This window comes from Peromyscus maniculatus, chromosome 19, assembly GCF_049852395.1.
Source record: "Peromyscus maniculatus bairdii isolate BWxNUB_F1_BW_parent chromosome 19, HU_Pman_BW_mat_3.1, whole genome shotgun sequence".
Taxonomy (NCBI): Eukaryota; Metazoa; Chordata; class Mammalia; order Rodentia; family Cricetidae; genus Peromyscus; species Peromyscus maniculatus.
Genome location: NC_134870.1, coordinates 51128901 through 51151300, shown reverse-complemented (window position 1 = coordinate 51151300; position 22400 = coordinate 51128901). Strand labels below are relative to the sequence as shown.

The 22400-nt window shown below is 40.8% G+C and overlaps 1 protein-coding gene across 1 annotated transcript; it reads left to right on the top strand.

The window, feature by feature from the left end:
* LOC102911761 (interferon-inducible GTPase 1-like) lies at positions 1 to 13125 on the top strand. The gene is made up of 2 exons (XM_006993014.4): positions 1 to 239; positions 10224 to 13125. Exon 2 carries the CDS (start codon positions 10245 to 10247, stop codon positions 11502 to 11504), a length of 1260 nt encoding a protein of 419 aa, XP_006993076.3. The 5' UTR covers positions 1 to 239; positions 10224 to 10244; the 3' UTR covers positions 11505 to 13125.
* The last annotated feature ends 9275 nt before the right edge of the window (positions 13126 to 22400 follow it).

Sequence of the window (22400 nt, the reverse complement as noted above, 5' to 3'; positions counted from 1 at the left end):
GGAAATGAAGGGGATTCTGAAAAGCCACTTGATCAATGCTCCTCCTTGATTGGCCAAAATAAACTGAGACAGGAGGAGCAGAGGCACAAGAGTTTAGAAGTTCTCCCAAACTAACATAAACTTGCTGCTTTCCATAGAGGGACCAGGGGTGGGTTCATGTGAAGAGCCTGGAGCACAGTGGACAGTGGTTCCTGTACCTGACCTACAGTAAGTCCATACACTGGACACAGGATTTTCTGGTAAGTGTACAGGAGCATTCATATTTAACTTCTGAGACTCATCTTCTTTTCTCTAAGGAACACAAAGATAACAAGATATTTTGGACCAAGACTGAGAGTGGGGGTCCTCAGTTTCAAAGCTAGGATGCTTTGATAGTTTCTGGATTGGGCAGGCTGTGGATGGTCTTTGCCAATCCTTCAAGCTGAGATAAACTAAAGAATGATATGGGTATTGTTTTTGGTAAACGTATCCAATTGTTGTGTGTTGCCTCTTAATTAGTCTCCCTATAATGGCTGCCAATGGAGGCTTCAGGTAACGGAATATGCTGCAGTGTGCATGAGGTTGTTGTATCTCACTCTCATCTTGCTGTCTAGTTCAGGATCAGTTATTTAATTCCTGCCTCCCGAGGCCTCTGGACTGTGGAGAAGAGGTCTCTCTGCATGCTGCTTCTGCTGTAGCTGGCTGTGGAAATCTGTGGCTGATGATTCTTGTTCACTGTGTTTTTCTTTATTGTAAAGCAGGAGTGCTAAGGATGATGTGTTCTTATTCTGTAGGGTACATGAGCTGTGTCAGGATGTGGTGACAGCTGTCACTTAGGCGGGCTTCCTTTTGTAAGGTTTGCTGTATCACAGCCTTCTCATTCCCTGTGTTCACATTCAGTGGATAGACCTTGCAGACAACTATCACACTGGAGTCTGCATCAAAAATCCAGCAGGTAAAACTGAAAGAATGAGAGGGAAAAACTGGAAAGATAGAACAGTCTGGGTGCTTCAGGGACATTCTGTGCCCTGTGGGTGACCGTCCCCTTCAACAGGAAATCTGGCTGTGGTGTTTATTTAACCAGGCTTAGCATCCCCCTTTGGACATCCTCTTTACTCATCTCTTCCTGGCTCATGTGTAGTCGGTTTGAACAAAGTTCTGCAGCTCTGGTTTCCTGCACAGCTGTCCCCATGTTTCCTGTGGATTGGACAGGGGCTGCCTGTGCAGTGAGTCTGTATATGTATGTTTGTGCTCATACACAATATGATTCTAAGATATCTGTTTGTATTAGACTGTTTTTGTGCTCTCTTCAGACTCTTGACACCAACTGCCTATCAATTTAGTAGGACATCAGCTTCATACACACCAGTTAGAACTACAGAATAGTCACAAATGTTCGTGATAAAGTCCAGGTGCATTCCTCATATTTCCCAATAACTCCCTGATGATAAACCACCATATTCCAGTGTGGTCATGAAGAAGAACCAAGCAAGACAAAGGCACATTATGCTACCTGAGTTTCATTATAATATGGGAGGCTGACAGGGAATGACACTAGACAAATACACATTATGTGGAGGCAAGTGCTGTGAAGAAACTGAAACATAATGAAAGGATGGTGAATGATAAAGCCGGGTACAATTTTATATCCCAATGGGGGTGTCAGTGCTAAAGCCTGCCTAATCAAAGCACAACCTAGAGAAAGGAGATTAAGTTAACACCTGCGTGGCTGCTGGGAGAGAGGAACAAAAAAAGTATTCAGTCACTAAGTACAAATTCCTGAGATGAGAAGACAGCCTGAGATAGCAGGGTGACTGGGATTCAGACCCCAGAGACCCCAGAAGTAATAATTATATTCAAAGTTATGTTGTACATCGCATGTGCACTGCATACCTAATGAACTTTCCCCGAGGGGAAAGGAATCCTTATGGTGCATCTCAGAGTTGACTTGACATGATTTCAGTGTCCTTAGGATAACTCTGGCCATTTTATCATCCATGTGGTTGCAAGAATACTCATAGGACATGCAGTGATGTCAATGACATAATCAAAGGTGAAATTGAGAAAGCCTTGAAGAAGATATTGTAGGAGGAATGGTCAATGGTGATTGGATTTGGAAACAGAGATTAAGTCTGTGAAATGAGTTGACATGAGTGAGACAAGAAGAGGAGGCTCCAGGGTGAGAGTGGGTGTTTGCTGTTTCCTTAACTGACGGTGATATCCATTGTGCTGCCACAGGAGATCTTGTTCACATTTGTGGAGAATAAAGGGCAACAATATGAGATCTGAGGTAAACAATTACCCAAGAATCAAACCCAGGTCCTTAGGTCTGGCAGCAAGTGTATTTACCTGCTGAGCCATCTTGCTGAACATGATATTTATTTTTTTTTGAGACAGAGTGTCAAGTAGCCCAGGCTAGCCTGTAACTCACTATGTATCAAAGATGACCTGATCCTCTTACCTCTACTCCCTGAGTACATGAATTTCAGAAAGCCACAAACTCCTGCATTTGAGGAGATGCTGGGGATTGAACTGAGGCCTTATTCATGCTGGGAACATTCTCTACCCCCTTCTCCAGTGCACAGTTAGAATTCCTTTATAAAATAAAATATTTAAAAGAAAACAGTGATTCTCAAAGATAACTTGAGGACACTGAAGCACTGTATTGAATAAATGGGATTTATCATGGACTTTTCCACTCTGATTTTCCTCTCATCCCAAACACCTACAGCCCATTTCCAGTTCTCCCATCAGTCTGCTACAGTGGGGATAAGGACTAAAGAAAATGACCATGCCATAAAGTTGAGGAAACAGGATTAGAGTCAGAGGACCAAAAGGGGAGGTGTTAAGGTGACACTGGAACTGGCAGTCACACAGGAATTATGCTGTGTGACTTCAACTGAAGATGTGCTTTGTGGAGTCAGAGGCTGTCTTAGTTAAAGTTGCTGTTGTTATGATGAAATACTATGACCAACAGTAATTTGGAAAGAAAAGGGTTTGCTTGGCTTATACTTCCACATCACTGTTCATCATCAAAGTAGTCAGGACAGCTACTCAAACAGGGCAGGTATCAGAAGGCAGAAGCTGATGTAGATATCATAGAGAGATATTGCTTATTGGATTGCTAGCCTGCTTCCTCATATTGACCCTAGGACCACCAACCCAAGCATGGCACCACCCACAATGGAGTGGCTTCTCCCCATCAATCATTAATTATCCTATAGGCTTGCTTGAAGCCCAATATTGTGTAGGTATATTCTTAACTGAGGTTCCTTCCTTCAAATGACTTTATCTTGTGTCAAACTGACAAAAAACTATATAGTACAGTTGACCCCTTGTCAACCTGACACACAAACACATCACTGTTAAGCCATAGTCTTTCCTTTCTTATTCATCTCCAATATCACAAATTAATATTGTGTTCGTTATGATTTCTATTGCTTTGAAGAGACACCATGACCACAGCAACTCTTATAAGGAGACATTTAATTGGGGCTGGCTTACAATTCAGAGGTTTAGTTCATTGTTGTCATGGCAGGAAGTCGGGTGGCATGCATACAGACATGGCCTTGAAGAGGTAGCTGAGAGTTCTACACCTGCATCCATAGGCAGAAGGAAGAGAAAGTAAGCCACAGGGCCTGTCCTGAGAATCTTAGATCCCAAAGCCCACATCCTGTGACACATTTCCTCTAACCAGGCCACACCTCCTAAGAGTGCCATTCCCTTAGGGCCCATGGGGGTCATTTTTATTTAAACCACTATAAATATCAGTATCACAATATAAAACATTTTACAACTCTTAAGGTCATACCTCTTTACAAATTCAAACACTTTAAAGTTCAGCCTCATTAAAAAAAACCCCTCAATGTCTCTTTTTAAATCCAAATTCTTTTACTTCACAGTCCCTCACCTGTGGTCTCCTGTAAAATCAAAAATAATTTAAAATACTTTTTATTTCAAGAGGGAAGAGCCAGGGCACTGTCACAATCATATCAAAGCAAAAATAAATTCAAACTGTGTAAAGAATTCACTATCCAATGTCTGGGATCCACTCGAAATCTTCAGGTTTCCTCAAAGGAATTGGGACACTTCTCTTGCTCTGACCTCTGCAGCAGTGATTTGAACTGTTTCCACTCTACTGCTGCAGTTGTCCTTGATGGTCATTCCATGGCACTGGCGTCTCCAAAAATGATAAAGTCCCTTGATGCAATGAGGCTGCCACCAATAGCTATTCTTTGGCTCTATTCATGGTCCAACCAAGCCTCATTTTCTAACCTTGAAACCTTTTTTGAACCCTTCAATCCTGGGCTTCCACTAATACTGAGGCTGAACCTTCTCTAATGGCCTAAATCCTGGCCTCTCACAGTGCCAAGCCTCAGCTTCTTTCCATCACTCCTTCCTGTCTTCAAATCCACCTGAGAGACTCTTGTACAATACCAAGTATGGCTGCCAGGGAGAACAAAAACCTTTGTGGCCTCTGGAACACAGCTTCATATGCACTGATGCTGAGGAAACACTTCCCAAAAGAGTTTGCCTCAGGGATGTTGGTCTCTTCTTAATCACTGCTAATTTCTTACCTCCAGTTGGCCAGCATCTGTTTTCCCTGTAAAGCAAAGTCTTACATCAGTAGCTCTGTTCTCTTGTTAATTACAACTAATTCTTCAGCCCCAGCTAACCATCACCATAGATTTTCATTTTTATTCTTTAAATGACTCTCAAACTTCCCTCTGGAACTTCACAAGGCTGTCCTCCATTGATTGGTTTACTCTCAACATTCTTATCTTCCAAGCTTCCACAGAAAAGGTCATCAAGTTTTGAACTCTTACTGTGTTTCTAGACCAAAGTTTCAAGGTCCTTTCACAATCCTTCTCAAAACAACATGGTGAGATCTCTCACAATACCTCATAATTCTGTTATCAACTTGTCTTAAGGTTTCTATTTCTGTGATGAAACTCCATGACAAACAAGCAAGTGAACAAACAAACAAAACAAGCTGGGAAGGAAGTCAGGACTGGAACTCAACAGGGCAGGAACCTGGAAGCAGTTCCTGATGTAGAGGCCATGGATGGGGTGCTACTGACTGGCTTGCTTGAACTGCCTCCTTTTAGACCCCAAGACCACCATCCCAAGGATGGCATCACCTACAAGGGTCTGGGCCCTCTCCCATCAATCAATAATTGCACCTGAATGACCACAAACCACATACTTTTTTCCTGTGGAATCAGAGGCATACTTTCCTCCAAACATAGTATTTTATAGGCTGGTTCAATTCAGCAGTTTCTTACTGTCAGGACATGAAGGGATTAAGAGAAAGTAGCTGTGGCAAGGACCTTGGTCCACAGTGAAGAAGTTGGCCTAGGAAGGAAGGGAGGGGAGTGCTGTATCTACAAGGGCAGCTTGTGGGCAAAGTGCCTGCCTGGCAGTCAGTATCCGGCAAAAAAGAGGGTCAGCTTCCCTGGCCTCAATAAATAACCCCAGGTTCTTGGTCTGGTGTTTGAAGTCCTGTCCCAGTCTGTCTACCACTTACAAGCTGCCCCAGCCCCAGGCCCCATCTACAGTGTCACAACAGGGTCCCAGCAGCTTAGCAACTACAGGAAGTTTCTTTTTGCCTGTTCTCCTTGGGAGTGTATCCTATTGGTCTGAAGCCTGGTCCCTGGCATACCATGCCTTATTGAGCACCCCTTTTCAATAAATGATCCCCAAGTCACCGGCTTGGGCCTGAAAGTCCTTGAAATGGTCCAAGAAAATGCTCTGGGGGCATGGTGGTGTAGGTAGGTGTTTATGGTGTTGGTGGTGGTAGAAGCCATTTGTCTCATCCCTTCTGGGAGAACAAGAGTAGCGTTCAGACAAAAACACAAGAGGGCAACAGAGCACACTTGTACCAGTAGGGCCCATTAAACCGAAACCAGGAATGGGCTTACAGCTTGTCTCACTGGGGGTGGAGTAGGGGTGGGGTGGGAGGGCAAGTTCTGTTTTTGTAACAGGACAACCTGGGTTTCGATTCAACCAAAGGAATCCTCTGTCCCAGTTTGACCAAAGGGACACAGTATCTTCCAGGTAGGTCAGAGACATCTCTGGACTCATGTGGTGTGAGTGTTAATAGTGCTAGCAGGTAGCACTCAGTCCAGATTCAGTTAGCTCAAGTTTCCCAGAAACATCAACAAATGGAACAAAACAATGAAAGCCGGAGCAATGACCAACCAAGACAAAGAGTGCTCAATGAGCAGCTTGGTTCAAATGCTCAACATGTCAGGAGTCTTGGCGGGAATTCCTGTATGTTCAGGTCCATGAGAAGTCCCATAAAAGACCACCAGTCACATATGCAATCAACAAGAGCAATTATTAAAATTACCAACATATTTTTGTCTAATTATCTGCAAAATTCCAAATTGTGACCTGGAGAGAAGCTTGATGGCTCCTTTTAAGCAGGGTTAAATAACTTCCAGAGAGGAGAGGTTAGTCTGGGGGCTGATTGGTAGGTTTAAACAAAAAGTTTATAAGATTGGTAGGTATCTCTAGTGGTTAAAGACTTTCCAGAGGTGGGGTAAGGAAAGCTATATTTTTCAAGCAGAAGGCTGTGGAGCACCTGCTGATTAGTTGTAGATGAGTTGTGCTTTTCCTGCGAACTACATGCTAAGCTCTAGCCAGTTCCTCTAAAATGAAGCTAAGTGCTGGTCCCTGGCAGGGCTATTAGAAGAACCTGTCATGGCCCTTGTCTGGCTCTCGGGCTGCTCATACAAAATATATGAAAATTGTTGTGTCTCAATCCTGTGACGTACTAGTACTCTTTTCTTGCCTTTCTACCAGCTCAGCATATTTACTCTAAACTCCAGGGAAAGCTAGACTCAGGTGAATGACACCCTTTGTAGGATGCTTCTGCTACAACCTGCTGGGGAACAATTTTAGGATTGGTTTGTTTGGTTTTAAAAACATTTTTATTTACTGTATGATAATTTTCATTCTTCTATGTTGCATTTATATCCTCTTCACCCACTATTCCTCTCTGTTTTCCCACTCATATTCTCTAAGGGATCCTTCCTCTTCCCAATGGTTGCCCCTATGTTTTCTTGTCTTTATGTTTTCAAATACTCCACTAATTTTCCTAAGGGTCACTTTGTGTTCTGGTGTGGGGTTATTTACTTGATCATTGGCGACTTTCTAGTGGTCACATGTTAAAGAACAGTAACTCTCTCTCCCTCACCAATCACTTATCTCCTCAACTAAGCCCTCATGTGCCCCCGATTTCCTTCATGCTGAAATGTGGACAGGCTAGATCTGTGGAAGTCTCTGCAGGGAACCCCAGGTGCTATGAGTTCACACATGCAAATGCCATGTCATATTCAGAATTCATTATTTCAGGCCACTGCCCCTGCCCATCCTCTGGCTCTTCCAGGATGTTTCCTGAATCTGGGTAGGGTGGGGGGTTGATTAATATGTCCCTGTTATATTTAGGAATGAGCACTCAACTGTCACATATTCTCACCACTTTGACCAGTTATGAGACTGGGCATTCAGACACTACCCACTGCAGAAACAGAACAAATGGAAACTAAGCAGCAACACCACCAACAAATCCCTTGTCTGAGTAAGGTGTCACTAATCTCTGGTGTAATCAGAAGTATTGAGAAGGAAATTGGCCAACATGGCCATTTATCAAACAGCAATAGTAGAAGCTATGGGCATTTTTAATTAGGGAATCCTCTTTAGCTTCATGATTTTTATTGGAAAGTTGTAGTTCTAATGAATAAATATATCTATTTGTAATGATTGATATTTCATATCACTATAGTTTGTTGTGTTCATACTCAGTGCAAGACATTTACCATGAAGTTTTATTGTTGCTTATTTTTTTTCTTGTTTTTAGCAGTTCTTTGAGAATTTTTTACGTGTTTTGTTTGTATTTTGATTATATTTATTTACTCATTCTCTGTGTACTCATGTACTGGGGCTAGCACATGTATGTAGAGGTTAAAAGACAAGTTCTGGAAGTCAGTTTTCTCCCACCACTATGTGAGTCTTGGGCCTAGAACTCAGATCCTCTGGCTGAGTGACAAGTGGCCTCACCTGCTCAGGCATCTTGCTGGCACAAGACAGTTTTACATTGTGCATTATTAGAACAAGGGATGGGGACCAAAGGATGGGAGGCTTTGTAAAAAGATTCCATGAACTTTTGTCTTGATAACTTTCACCAGGCTAAACCCAGTGGACCCAGGCCCATGTTTGCCCTGATAGACATAACAACTTTCATTTTTATCGTGCTCCATCAGCTTTTGTGATTGGCCAAATTTATTACCAAATAATTAATTTCAGTAGCTATCAGAAAAGCTTAGTTCTGGCCTCTCCTCCTCTGTTAGGTTTGTGTGAGGCTGACAGAGATGAACTTGGATGTCTGTCCAGCTTGGGAGAAGAGTACCAAGATTCAGAGGGGACCCTGGTATTTTAGTAGGAATTGCCTAGACAGGAGGCCAGGAGCTGAGCGGAACCCCCAACTCCCTGCGGGGCCAGCATTTTCCTGAGGATGGGGAGCAGGGTTTGAGTTTCATGGCCTCTGTTCTTGGTTTTCTGTTTTGTTGCTGGCAGTGCTGGGACCCAGGGCCTGTCCCTCTCAGCAGTCAGGCTGTCAGCAGGAAACAGAAATACTTACCTGAAGGAAACATAAGGTTTAGAAAATTTTACAAAAAAATGTACATACCAATTTAGGTATTAAAATATCTATTCCCATAACATTATATACAAATGTGATGCCCACTAGCCATGAATTGCTGTTGGATATGTTTTTTTGTAACTTAGCACAACCTTCATCTTATGGTTCTGATGAATGTTACTTTCATTACAGTCTAGTTTTGTAAATGTTACCAAAGCAGATGAGTATCTTAAGAGAACCTCCTTGATATAAATAACACCATATTTTAGAACTGTATCAGTGTAGTGAATTTGACCTTAAAAATTTTAATAACCTTTAGATATAGCTAACTCAGAGAGACACATATACTTTTTTTACTCTACAGCCATCCTCTATCTTAAAACAAAACTAACTTACAAATAATTTTCCTTCAACATTTCTAAAAACATATTTTAGCATAAATATCAAGCCCATAGATATAACAGACGTATCAATACAGATTGTCAAATCCACATTACTATTAACTATATCAACTCAGCCTACTGACTACTCTTCTCCTGTCTCTTGCACATGTTGTCTGTGTTCATTTGAAATGCTGCAGGTGCCCTGCTTGGACCTTCTGTGTAGGAAGCATTGACAGGAATGGGTGATGTCCTAACAGTACTTTATCTGGCTTGGCTGTTGATTCAGTTGTTCAGGGACATGAATTGTCTTTAAAGGAATGTAGTCTAGGACATATCTGTGTGGCACTGGTGACTGGACTGGCAGACACTACACCCCATATAAATATGCATTATACTTTGCAAAGATGGTCTCTTTTCACCTTAGAAAGAGGCTTGGACATTGGCCTTGAATCCAACTATTGCAAAAGTGTTATATAGTACACATCAGGAAGGAGTCACCAATAAACACTTAAATAAAGAAACTTCAGTGAAAGAGCAAATTCAGAAAGTTGGATATGCCAAGCAGATAAATAGGGAACTGTTCGACAACCCGAGACCAGAGAGTGTGAGGGGCCATTACCAGATCTAAGCAGATAAAATAATAAGAAGAAATACTTTCCTTCAAAATACCAGGAGTACTGAACATTTCAGAAAGGCCAAATAATATAGATTACAAAGAATGATGGGTGCAGGCACAGTCAGACATGCAGCCCAAGCAGGGCAAAAGCGAGGCCAAGATCTCATACAGCTGAATGATACTGGAAGCTAGAAAGTGAGGGATCTCTGCTCATGTAGTCTACATAGCATTGGGTCACAGAGCAGCCTGAAAAGGTGAGATGGATCTGTGAAGAGACAATGGAGAATAAACCATTAAAATCTCATGTGAAGGTCTCATTTACCTGCAGAAAGAATGGCCCTATTGTGTCACTTACAGGTGAAATCTAGAATAGCCAGATTCATAGAGGTAGAAAACAGGGTGCTGAGAACTGTGGGGAGAGGGAAACCGAGTGATGTTAGTCAAAGGACACAAAATCCCAATTGTGTATATGAATACAGTAGGAGATGTAATGTAAAATTTCAACCATTAAGGATGGGATGTAGCAATATACTTGAAATTTACTAAAATGTAAACTTTCAATATGATACACACCCTCCTGACGTTTCCTTCTTTCTTTCAGGGCCTTTATTTGCTCACAGTCATGGGTCAGCTGTTCTCTTCATCTAAGGATGAACACCACAAAGATTTGGACTCCACCTTTACCGAATATTTTAAGAAGTTTAAAACAGAAAACAAAATCATTCCTCAGGAAACCATAGCTTCAATTGAGTTAAGCCTGAAAAACAGAAACATTCAGGGGGCCAACTCTTCAATCACTGATGCATTAAAAGAAATTGACAGTACCCCACTTAATGTTGCTGTGACCGGGGAGTCTGGAGCAGGGAAATCTACCCTCATCAATGCCCTGAGAGGGGTTGGGCATGAAGAGAAAAATGCAGCTGAAATTGGAGTGGTAGAAACCACCATGAAGAGACATCCATACAAACACCCCAATATTCCCAATGTGGTTATTTGGGACCTGCCTGGGATTGGAACCACAAATTTCCCACCAAAAGATTATCTGGAGAAAATGAAATTCCATGAGTATGACTTCTTCATTATTGTTTCTGCCACACGCTTTAAGAAAAATGACGTAGACCTTGCCAAAGCAATCAGCATGATGAAGAAGGATTTCTACTTTGTGAGAACCAAGGTGGACTCTGACTTAAACAATGAAAAGGAATTCAAACCACGCACATTTAACAGAGAAACGGTCCTGCAGCAGATCCGCACCAGTTGTGTGAAAACATTTCAGGAAAATAACATTGATGAACCACCAATCTTCTTGATCTCTAACAGATATTTGTCTGATTATGATTTCCCAATCCTGATGGACAAGGTTATGAGTGTTCTCCCTGTATACAAAAGACACATTTTTATGCTCTCCTTGCCTAATATTACAGGTGCAGCCATTGAAAGGAAGCGACAATTTCTGATGCAGAGGATTTGGCTAGAAGCCTTTACAACTGACCTCCTGAGTACCATTCCTTCACTAGCCCACCTCTTAATGGACAGTGATGTGGAGAATCTTGAGAAAAGCCTGAACTTCTGTCGAACTGTGTTTGGAGTGGATGATGCATCCTTGCAGAGTTTGGCTAAGGACTGGGGAATGTCAGTGGATCAGCTCAAGGCAAAGATGAAATCTCCAAATGTGTTCGAAACTACAAAGAAAGAAACAATACAAGAACGGCTTTCAAGATACTATGAGGAGTTTTGTTTGGCTCATGGGCATTTGTTTAATAAGAATGTTTATGTTAAGAAATTATATTACCTAAAATTATGTTTCGTTGACATGGTGACAGATGATGCTAATGCTCTTCTCAAAGAGATATGTTCAAGAAACAACTTGGTTTCTGATTAGGCTGAAATCCTGTATCTGAAACATAGGACACTGATATTGCAAAACAACATACTGAGTTTATTCACGCCATCCAGTCTTTATCCACATTAGTGATCATATATCTACATTAGCTGTAGCAAGGGGATCAGATATGTTAAATAAGCTGAATGCTTAAATCTATCTACTCACTTTGAATAAACCCTCAGATGGAGCAATTGCACTTTTATCTGAATTATTTTAATATAAAGCAGCATCCATTCTTAGGTTTAACATTGTAATGGTTAGTGTTGTGGACCAACTCTAGAAGCACATGGGAGATGAAGCCCTGCCTATTGTGAGTGGCACCATTCCTAGCTGTTAATCTCTGACTGTGGATGAGGAGAGAGGGGATAAGCAGCAGCATGCTTTCATTCATCCATTGCTCTCTGCTTTTTCACTGTGGATGGAGTGGCACTAGCTGCCTCCAGCTGCTGCTGTGACTTCTTAGTAATGATGGCCTCTGTAACCTTGAATTTGATACTTGTGTCCTCTCTTGATAGCAGTCCCCAAGGAGAAACCATAACTGGGCTGGAGAGGGAGAGATGGCTCAGTAGATAAAACATTTGCCTTGCAAGCCTGAGGACCTGAGTTCAGAACCCTAGAGCCCCCATAGAGCTCTACATCTGTAGTCCACACACTCCTGTGTGAGATACGAGGCAGAGATAGAGAATCCTAGAAGCTCTGGGGCCAGCTCAAACTTCTACAGATAGCAGTGAATAGGAGACACCGACACAAGGAAGTAGAAAGTAAAAGTCAACACTCAGGGTTGTCCTTTGACCTCTGCATACACACCATGTCATGTTCATGCCTATAATCACCTATATAAATGCACAAAACCAAAAAGCTTGTTCGTTGAAAAAGTAGGAAGGTTTGGGGCAGTAGCAAAATGGTATAGTAATTGTCTCACATGCATGAGACCTCAGGTTCAATCTCTGGCATTCCTGAGAAAGGGTAAAAACAGGAGTGGAGAGATGGCTCCGAGGTTAAGAACACTGGCTGTTCTTGCAGAGGACCCAGGTTCAATTCCCACATAATAGGACCCACATAGTAGCTATAGTAGACTATATGTCCTGTTCCAGGGTATCTGATACCCTAACCTAAACAGGGACCAGTCACAGATGTGTTAAAAGATATACATGTAAGTCAAACTTTCATAAAATAAAAGTAAGTAAAGAAAAAAATTGAATATATATGTTTAACTAAAGAGCTAACATATGGGCAGGAGAAATAATAACCATAGAGATTGCAATAGCTTTAATAATACCTAAGATTACTAAAAATCCTATTTAATCAGAATGCTTGAGAAAATGTTAATGTTAAAGAAGCTCTCTAATTATGTGTCAGAATCAGTGAAGATGAATAGATTCATGTATTTTATAGATTTTAAATGCTGTGATTACTAAATTACTAAATTATGATTTACTCCATATCGATAAATCCATTTAATAAATTCTAAAAAGAGAGAGAATTCAGCCAACACTTGACGTTAGAGACACTTGAGTCAGACTTCTATGTCCAGAACTGCTGAGAAATGAGCTTGCATTGTTTAATTCAATGCATTTATGATAAGTGAAAACTAATAAACATTAATTCTTCAACATAATGGAATTCATTGTGATTTTCACACATATCAATCGTGATACATTATACTTTCTCTATACCTGCAGTGGTATCTTTTTACATTTTTATTTGTTATATTTGTGTGGTATTTTTGTTCTATATTTACTTTAGCCTGATCTACACTTGTATTTACAGTGGTTCTGTTGTAGACTGGGAATAGAACAATTTTGATTTTTTTTCTTTAATACATTTCAACAAAGTTGACATTTTAATTGGACTTCTTAAAGCATTTACATTTTACATATGTACTGATATAGTTATACTTATATCTGCCAATTTGTTGTTTTCTATTTTCTTGCTTGTTCTTTTTTGGGGGTGTTCTCCTTTCCTAGCATATTTTTAATTAAATGAGTATATACTATTTTCCATTTCTGGCTTATTATCTCTCAGTTACACGTTTACAAAATAGTCCTCGGGTTCACAATGCACACTCATCACTAACATTGTTTGCAGACAAAAAGAATGCAGACCAAGTTGGGTCTCTTCTTCCACCATGTGGCTTCTGGGCTATGGCTCAAGACATCAGGCATAGAGGCAGGTGTCTTAATCCTGAGCCTTCTGGTGACTTTCCTACCACAACTGCACCTCATCTCACTTCCCGTTTGCCTCCCTCTCATCATTTTGTCACTGTTCAAAACACTCCTATTTTTGAGGTAATAATCACACTTTTTTATGACCCTCAGAAATCTCAGAAACTGGGCTGGAGAGATGGATCAGTGTGTTAGAGTGTCTGCCACAAAACTATGGCCCTGGACTTCCCCTCTGGACCAGAGGTTCTGGCCACTGGACAGGTTCCCTTCTAGTCCCACCAGGATGGATCCCCTTCTCCAAGACCTCCGGAAGACCCTGCAATCTCCACGTCCTGCCCCCACACCCATCCACCCTAGATCCCAGCCACTTCCTGAGACTTAGCCCCCAGCTCCCATCCTTCCCCTGACTTCCCTTCTGGACCAGAGAGAGCTCCCATTCTGCCCCAGTCTTCCCTTTTGGACAAGAGCTCCCATCCCTCTCCGGACTTCCCTTCTGGACAAGAGCTCCCATCCTGCCCCGGACTTCCCATTTGGACAAGAGAGCTCCCATCTAGACAAGAGAGAGAGAGAGAGAGACTTCCTGAATCTGTCAGCTCTGTCTGAACCAAGTGCACTGATAAGACCAAGAATGAACCACAAGGAGATGGCCAGACGTCAAGGCAGAAGTACATACAACAAAATGAAGAGCAATAGAGCATCACCAGAACATAGCCCACCTCCAATATCTAGACCTGAACATCAAAAATTGGAAGAAGCAGAAGAAAACAGCCTTATAAATAACATCATGAAGAAGGTAGAGGCTTGTGTAGAGGAAAAGACAAAAAAATGGGAAGAACACTATAAACAACTAGAGGAAAGGGCAAACAAATTAGAAGAAAACAATAAATCCTGGAAGAAAACAATAAAGTACTGAAAGAAAAATCATGAAAAAGCAATGAAACAAATGAAAGAAACAGTCCAAGACCTGAAAAGGGAAATAGAAAAAATGAAGAAGACACAGAGGGAATGCTGGAAATAGAAAATCTGAGTAAATGAACAGGAACTACATATGCAAGTATAACCAACAGAACACAAGATATGGAAGAGAGGATCTCTGGCATTGAAGATACAGTAGAAGAAATAGATTCATCAGTCAAAGAAAACACTAAAGCCAACAAAATCATGAACCAAAATGTCCAAGAAATTTGGGACACCATGAAAAGACCAAACCTACGAATAATAGGGATAGAAGAAGGAGAAGAATACCAACTCAAAGGCACAGAAAATATATTCAACAAGATCATAGAAGAAAACTTTCCTAACTTAAAGAAGGAAATGCCTATGAAGATATAAGAAGCCTATAGAACACCAAACAGACTAGACCCCCACCAAAATCCCCTCACCATATAATAATTAAATAACTAAATGTACAGAATAAAGAAAGAATATTAAGAGCAGCAAAAGAAAAAGGCCAAGTGACCTATAAAGACAAACCCATCAGAATAACACCCGATTTCTCAATGGAGACTTTGAAAAACAAAAGGACCTGGACAGATGTAATGCAGACACTAAGAGACCATGGATACCAGCCCAGACTAATATACCCAGCAAAATTTTCATTCATCATAGACAGAATGAACAAGACATTCCAAGACAAAGCCAGATTTAAACAATACTTATCCACAAACCCAGCCATACAGAAAGCACTAGAAGGAAAATTCCAACCTAAGGAAGTCAGATACACCCTCAAAAACACAGGCAATAGATAAAGCCACACAGTAGTAAACCCCAAAGAAGAGAAGTACAAACACACTACCACCAAAAAATAACAGGGATGAACAATTACTGGTCATTAATATCCCTTAATATCAATGGACTTAGTTCACCTATAAAAAGACATAGGCTTACAGAATGGATACGAAAGCAGAACCCATCTTTCTGCTGCATACAAGAAACACATCTCAAATTCAAAGACAGATACTACCTAAGAATACAAGGCTGGGAAAAGACTTTCCAATCAAACTGTCTTAAGCAACAAGTGAGTGTAGCCATCCTGATATCCAGCAAAATAGACTTCAAACTAAATTTAATCAAAAGATATCAAGAAGGGCATTACATACTCATCACAGGAAAGATCCACCAAGATGAAGTTTCAATTCTGAACATTTATGCCCCAAACACAAGGGCACCCACATATAAAAAAGAAACATTACTAAAGCTTAAACCACATATAAAACCCCACATATTAATAGTGGGAGATCTCAACACCCCCACTTTCACCACTGGACAGATCTCCCAAATTGAAACTTAACAGAGAAATAAAGGACTTAACTGATGTCATGACCCAAATGGACCTAATAGATATCTACAGAACATTCCATCCTACCAAAAAAGAATATACCTTCTTCTCAGCACCCCATGGGACCTTCTCTAAAATCGACCACATACTTGGCCACAAAGCAAATCTCAACAGATACAAAACAATTGGAATAACTTCCTGTGTTCTGTCAGACCACCATGGTTTAAAGTTAGATTTCAACAACAACAAAAACTACAGAAAACCTACAATCTCATGGAAACTGAATAATGCTCAACTGAATCACCAATATGTTAAGGAAGAAATAAAGAAAGAAATTGAAGACTTCCTAGAGTTCAACGAAAACGAAGACACCACATACCCAAACTAATAGGACACTATGAAAGCAGTGCTAAGAGGGAAATTCATAGCACTAAATGCCCACATAAAGAAATTGGAGAAATCTCACACTAGTGACTTAACAGCACACCTGAAAGCTCTAGAACAAGAAGAAGCAAAGTCTCCTAGGAAGAATAGACGCCAGGAAATTATCAAAGTGTGAGGTGAAATCAATAAAATAGAAACAAAGAGAACAATACAAAAAATTAATAAAACAAAGAGTTGGTTCTTTGAGAAAATCAACAAGATAGACAAACTCTTATCCAAACTAACCAAAAGACAGAGAAAGAGAATCCAAATCAACAAAATCAGAAATGAAAAGGGGGTCATAACAACAGACATTGAAGAAATCCAGAGAATTATAAGGTCATATTTCAAAAATCTCTACTCAACAAATCTGGAAAACCTAAAAGAAAGGGACAATTTTCTGGATAGGTACCACATACCTAAGTTAAATCAAGACCAGATAAACTATTTAAATAGTCCAATAACCACTAAGGAAATAGAAACAGTCATTAAAAGTCTCCCAACCAGAAAAAGCCCAGGACCCAACAGTTTCAGCCCAGAATTCTACCAGATCTTCAAAGAAGAGTTAATACCAATACTCTCTAAATTGTTCCACACAATAGAAACTGAAGGAACATTACCAAACTCCTTCTATGAGGCTACAATTACCCTGATTCCTAAACCAAACAAGGATGCAACAAAGAAAGAGAACTACAGACCGATCTCCCTCATGAACATTGATGCAAAAATACTCAATAAAATACTGGCAAACGGACTCCAAGAACACATCAAAACAATTATCCACCATGATCAAGTAGGCTTCATCCCAGGGATGCAAGGGTGGTTCAACATACGAAAGTCCGTCGTAATACACCATATAATCAAACTCAAAGAAAAACACCACATGATCATCTCACTAGATGCAGAAAAGGCATTTGACAAAATCCAACACCCCTTCATGATAAAAGTCTTGGAGCGATCAGGAATACAGGGAACATACCTAAACATAATAAAGGTAATTTACAGCAAACCAACAGCCAACATCAAATTAAATGGAGAGAAACTCAAAGCAATTCCACTAAAATCAGGAATGAGACAAGGCTGTCCACTCTCTCCATACTTATTCAATATAGAACTTGAAGTGCTAGCCAGAGCAATAAGACAACATAAGGAGATTAAGGGGATACAAATTGGAAAGGAAGAAGTCAAGCTTTCCCTATTTGCAGATGACATGTTAGTATACTTGAGTGACCCCAAAAATTCCACCAAGGAACTGATACAGTTTATAAACACCTTCAGCAACATAGCAGGATACAAGATCAACTAAAAAAAAAAAAATCAGTAGCCCTCCTATATACAATGGACAAAGAAGCTGAGAAGGAAATCAGAGATACATCATCCTTTACAATAGCCACAAATAACATAAAATACCTTGGGGTAACACTAACCAAGCAAGTGAAGGACCTATATGACAAGAACTTTAAGTCCCTGAAAAAAGAAATTGAAGAAGATGTCAGAAAATGGAAAGATCTCCCATGCTCATGGATCGGCAGGACCAACATAGTAAAAATGGCAATTTTACCAAAAGCAATCTACAGATTCAATGCAATCCCCATCAAAATACCCACACAATTCTTCACAGACCTGGAAAGAATAATACTCAACTTCATATGGAAAAACAAAAAACCCAGGATAGCCAAAAGAATCCTGTACAATAAAACAACCTCTGGAGGCATTATGATCCCTGACCAAGCTCTACTATAGAGCTACAGTAATAAAAACAGCTTGGTATTGGCATAAAAACCAACATGTGGAATAAAATTGAAGACCCTGACATTAATCCGCACACCTATGAACACCTAATTTTTGACAAAGAAGCCAAAAGTGTACAATGGAAAAAAGAAAGCATCTTCAACAAATGGTGCTGGCATAACTGGATATCAGCATGTAGAAGGCTGCAAATAGATCCATATCTGTCACTGTGCACAAAATTTAAGTCCAAGTGGATCAAGGACCTCAACATAAATCCGGCCACTCTGAACCTGCTAGAAGAGAAAGTAGGAAGCAGTCTTGAACGCATTGGCATAGGAGATCACTTCCTAAGTATAACACCAGTAGCACAGACACTGAGAGAAACAATCAATCAATGGGACCTCTTGAAACTGAGAAGCTTTTGTAGAGCAAAGGATACGGTCAACAAGGCAAAGCGACAGCCTACAGAATGGGAAAAGATCTTCACCAACCCCACATGTGACAGAGGACTGATATCCAGAATATATAAGGATCTCAAGAAATTAGACATCAAAACAACCAACAGTCCAATTAAGAAATGGGCTATAGAACTAAATAGAGAATTCTCAACAGAGGAAACTCAAATGGCTGAAAGACTTTTAAGACATTTAAGAAATTGCTCAACATTCTTAATCATCATGGAAATGCAAATCAAAACAACTCTGAGATACTACCTTATGCCTGTCAGAATGGCTAAGATAAAAAACACCGAATACACCTTATGCTGGAGAGGATGTGGAACTAGGGAAACTCTCCTCCACTGCTGGTGGGAATGCAAGCTTGTACAACCACTTTGGAAATCAATATGGCATTTTCTTAGAAAATTGGGAATCAATCTCCCCCACGATCCAGCTATATAACTCTTGGGCATATACCCAAGGAATTCTCAATCATACCACAAGAACACTTGCTCAGCTATGTTCATATTAGCATTGTTTGTAGTAGCCAAAACCTGGAAACAACCTAGATACCCTTCAAATGAAGAATGGATAAATAAAATGTGGCACATATACACAATGGAATACTACTCAGCAGAGAAAAACATTGACATCATGAGTTTTTCAGGCAAATGGATGGATCTAGAGAAAAATCATCCCGAGTGAGGTAACCCAGATTCAGAAAGACAAATATGGTATGTACTAACTCATAGGAGGATACTAGAGGTGGAATAAGGATGACTGGACTGCTAGTCACATCACCAGGGAGGCTACCTGGAAAACAGGACCCCAAGAAAGACACGGGGATCGCCCAATGACAGAGAAATGGCTGAGATCTACATGAACACCCTGGACATGAGTGTGAGTAATGAAGGGCGAGGGTCGAGGGAAAGAGAGCCTGTGGGAGTGGGAGATCCCAGCTGGATCAAGAACAGAGAGGGAGAACAAGTCCCTGGTAAATGAAGACCACATGAAAAAAGGAAGAAACAAAGTGCTAGAGAGGCCCACAGAAATCCACAAAGATACCCCCACAATAGATTGCTGGCAATGGTTGAGAGACAGCCCGAACTGAACTACTCTGGTGATGGGATGGCCAAACACCCTAATAGTCATGCCATAAACCTCATCCAAGGACTAAGGAATCTGGATGCAGAGATCCTTAGCTAGGCCCAATGTGGAGCTCCGGGAGTCTAATTAGTGAGAAAGACGAGGGTTTATATGAGCGAGAATTGTTGAAACCAAGGTTGGATAAAGCACAGGGACACATAGCCAAACGAATGGAAACACATGAACTATGAACCAAAGGCTGATGGGCCCCCAACTGGATCAGGCCCTCTGAATAGGTGAAACAATTGATTGACTTGATCTGTTTGGGAGGCATCTAGGCAGTGGTACCAGGTCCTGTGCTCATTGCATGAGTTGGCTGTTTGAAACCTGGGACTTATGCAGGGATGCTTGGCTCAATCTGGGAGGAGGGGACTGGACCTCCCTGGACTGAGTCTACCAGGTGGATCTCAGTCCCCGGGGGAGTCTTTGCCCTGGAGGAGGTGGGAATGGGGAGTGGCCTGGGGGGAAGGGGAGGGGGGCAGGAGGGGGGAGAACAAGGGAATCTGTGGCTGATATGTAGAACTGAATAATATTGTAAAATAAAATAAAATGGAGAAAAAGAATAAAGTTCCCACCTTTCAGATAAAAAAAAATAAATAAAAAGACTAACTACAAGGAGGTGAAAGGCCAGCAGGGCCACACTGTGGAAGGGGTAAAGACAGGAGGTGCCAAGGTGTTCTGGCCACAATCATAGCTCCAGATTCAGTGAGAGACTCTCCGCCAAATGAGTAAGGCATAGTATGAAATAGTAAGATACCTGACATCTTCCTTTGGCTTCTATACATGAACAGGCACACCCATACTTACACACACACACACACACACACACACACACACACACACACACACACACACACACCTTTTCACATATGCCATATGCAATACACCTCACTCATACAACATACACACATACAGACACACAGGCACACACACCACACACAAGAAATCTCAAGGACTATTTCAAACTTACTTGTAAAATATGGCTGAAAAATTAAGGTCTAGAAATTACTGTTTCATAGATTTATATGTACTTTTCAACTAATATGGGGAATATCTATTTCTAATTAGAGCATCATGGCTCACTGCTTGATTTCTAGTGCACATTTGTACAATTCTAGCCAATATTTCTATAATTTATATTTGTTTCACCAAGTCTTTAAAATTCTCCATCTTTGTATATATTTTAACTTTGTAGCAGGCTCCCAGACTGATGCCATGGCAGAAGTACCTTGCAGACCACAGAACTTAGCACATAAGCAGCACAACCAATTTCATGCCAAAATGAAAACAAGGGCCTGATTTACCAAAATTCATAATGCTAGGAACGTCCTTACATATATTAACCTTGCTTTATTTTTTCTGTGGTTCCACTTCTGGCTAATTGTTCTTGTTAACTAAGTATGTCAACCCAGGATGTTGGTTTTGTGGTTTAAAAAACAAAACAAAACAAAAAAACCAAAAACAAAAAACCTCTGAGAAAGGCTTGGGACTACATTGGGATACTGAACACACAGTGTAGTGATCGGCCAACAAATGAAGACTTTCTATTGACTTAAACCCATGTCTGAATTGTCATCTGTGGTGAACGCCCCACAACAACATGGATTTCATCTATTTTTTAAAACATTTCTAAGTTGATATGATAACAGTAGCCTTTCTTGGAGCCTTGGAGTTCCACCCTAGCCTACCTCCAATCTAGAAACTCTTTGACAATGGCAGACTTTTCTATGCTTTTGGTAATCTTTGGTTATCAAGGCAAGTTTGAGGGAATACTATATGGGTGCCAGACTGCTTTATCAAGTGAAGTCTTCCTTCCAACTCCTCTGTTTCTACGGATGAACCTCTAACTCCAGAACCACTGAAGCCTGGGTGACGCATTGAGTTACAAATGGAGTTTTCAGGCTCAGTTTTCTCTCCTTGTCTCTTCTCCAGGGAACAATATTTACACCACATTTCTCTGATATTCTGGGTGTTGTGTTTACAGCAAGTGGCTTTCACAGTCTAAAGAGGGCCAAGGTCAGGGCTGCCAGAGGTTCTCTTCCTGTTCAGAACAAGAAATGCTAGCATTAGAATTTTTTTTTCCTGAAAGATATTGAAATTTGCAGACACTTGTGCTCTCTGGCTTCTGAGTCAGGTTATAACTTTTCTGATGTGTGAGGTTTGTGGGGTGAGTTCTCAGAAGTAACATCGGGAATGTGCAAAAGTCTTTATTTACCTACAACATCAGAGATACAGGATATGCTAACCTGGGGTCACGCTGCCTTTCTGTTTCCCTTCCTTCAAATGACTATATTTGTAGGAGACTGGCCATCAGTGGTGGCTATTATTGGTTGACAAGTTGGTTAAATAAAACCCAAGTTGCTGGTATACCAGTGATGGATTTCTTTTATTAATTAAATTATTTGAAGTATAAAGATCCACTTTTAATCTACACCTTCTGAAGTGAGAAATTACATGTTTAATATGGGTCATACCTCCTGCTAATATAAAGGACAGGGAAGAAGGAAATTACTGCTCTTTGCCTGCTTGCTCTCATCTCACTGGCAAGTCTGTTCCTTTTCTGGCATTAAAGCCTAATTCTTTGGGATTCCCATGTATACTGGGGACCAGCCGAGACATTCAACTAGATTCCATTCTTGGAACGTCCATTGGTAGACAGCCATTGTTGGACTAGCTGGGCCACAGCTTGCAAGCCATTCTAATAATCCTATAT

Excerpts from the sequence above, each read along its gene's own strand:
- LOC102911761 (XM_006993014.4), top strand. The coding sequence starts at position 10,245 with ATGGGTCAGCTGTTCTCTTCATCTAAGGATGAACACCACAAAGATTTG.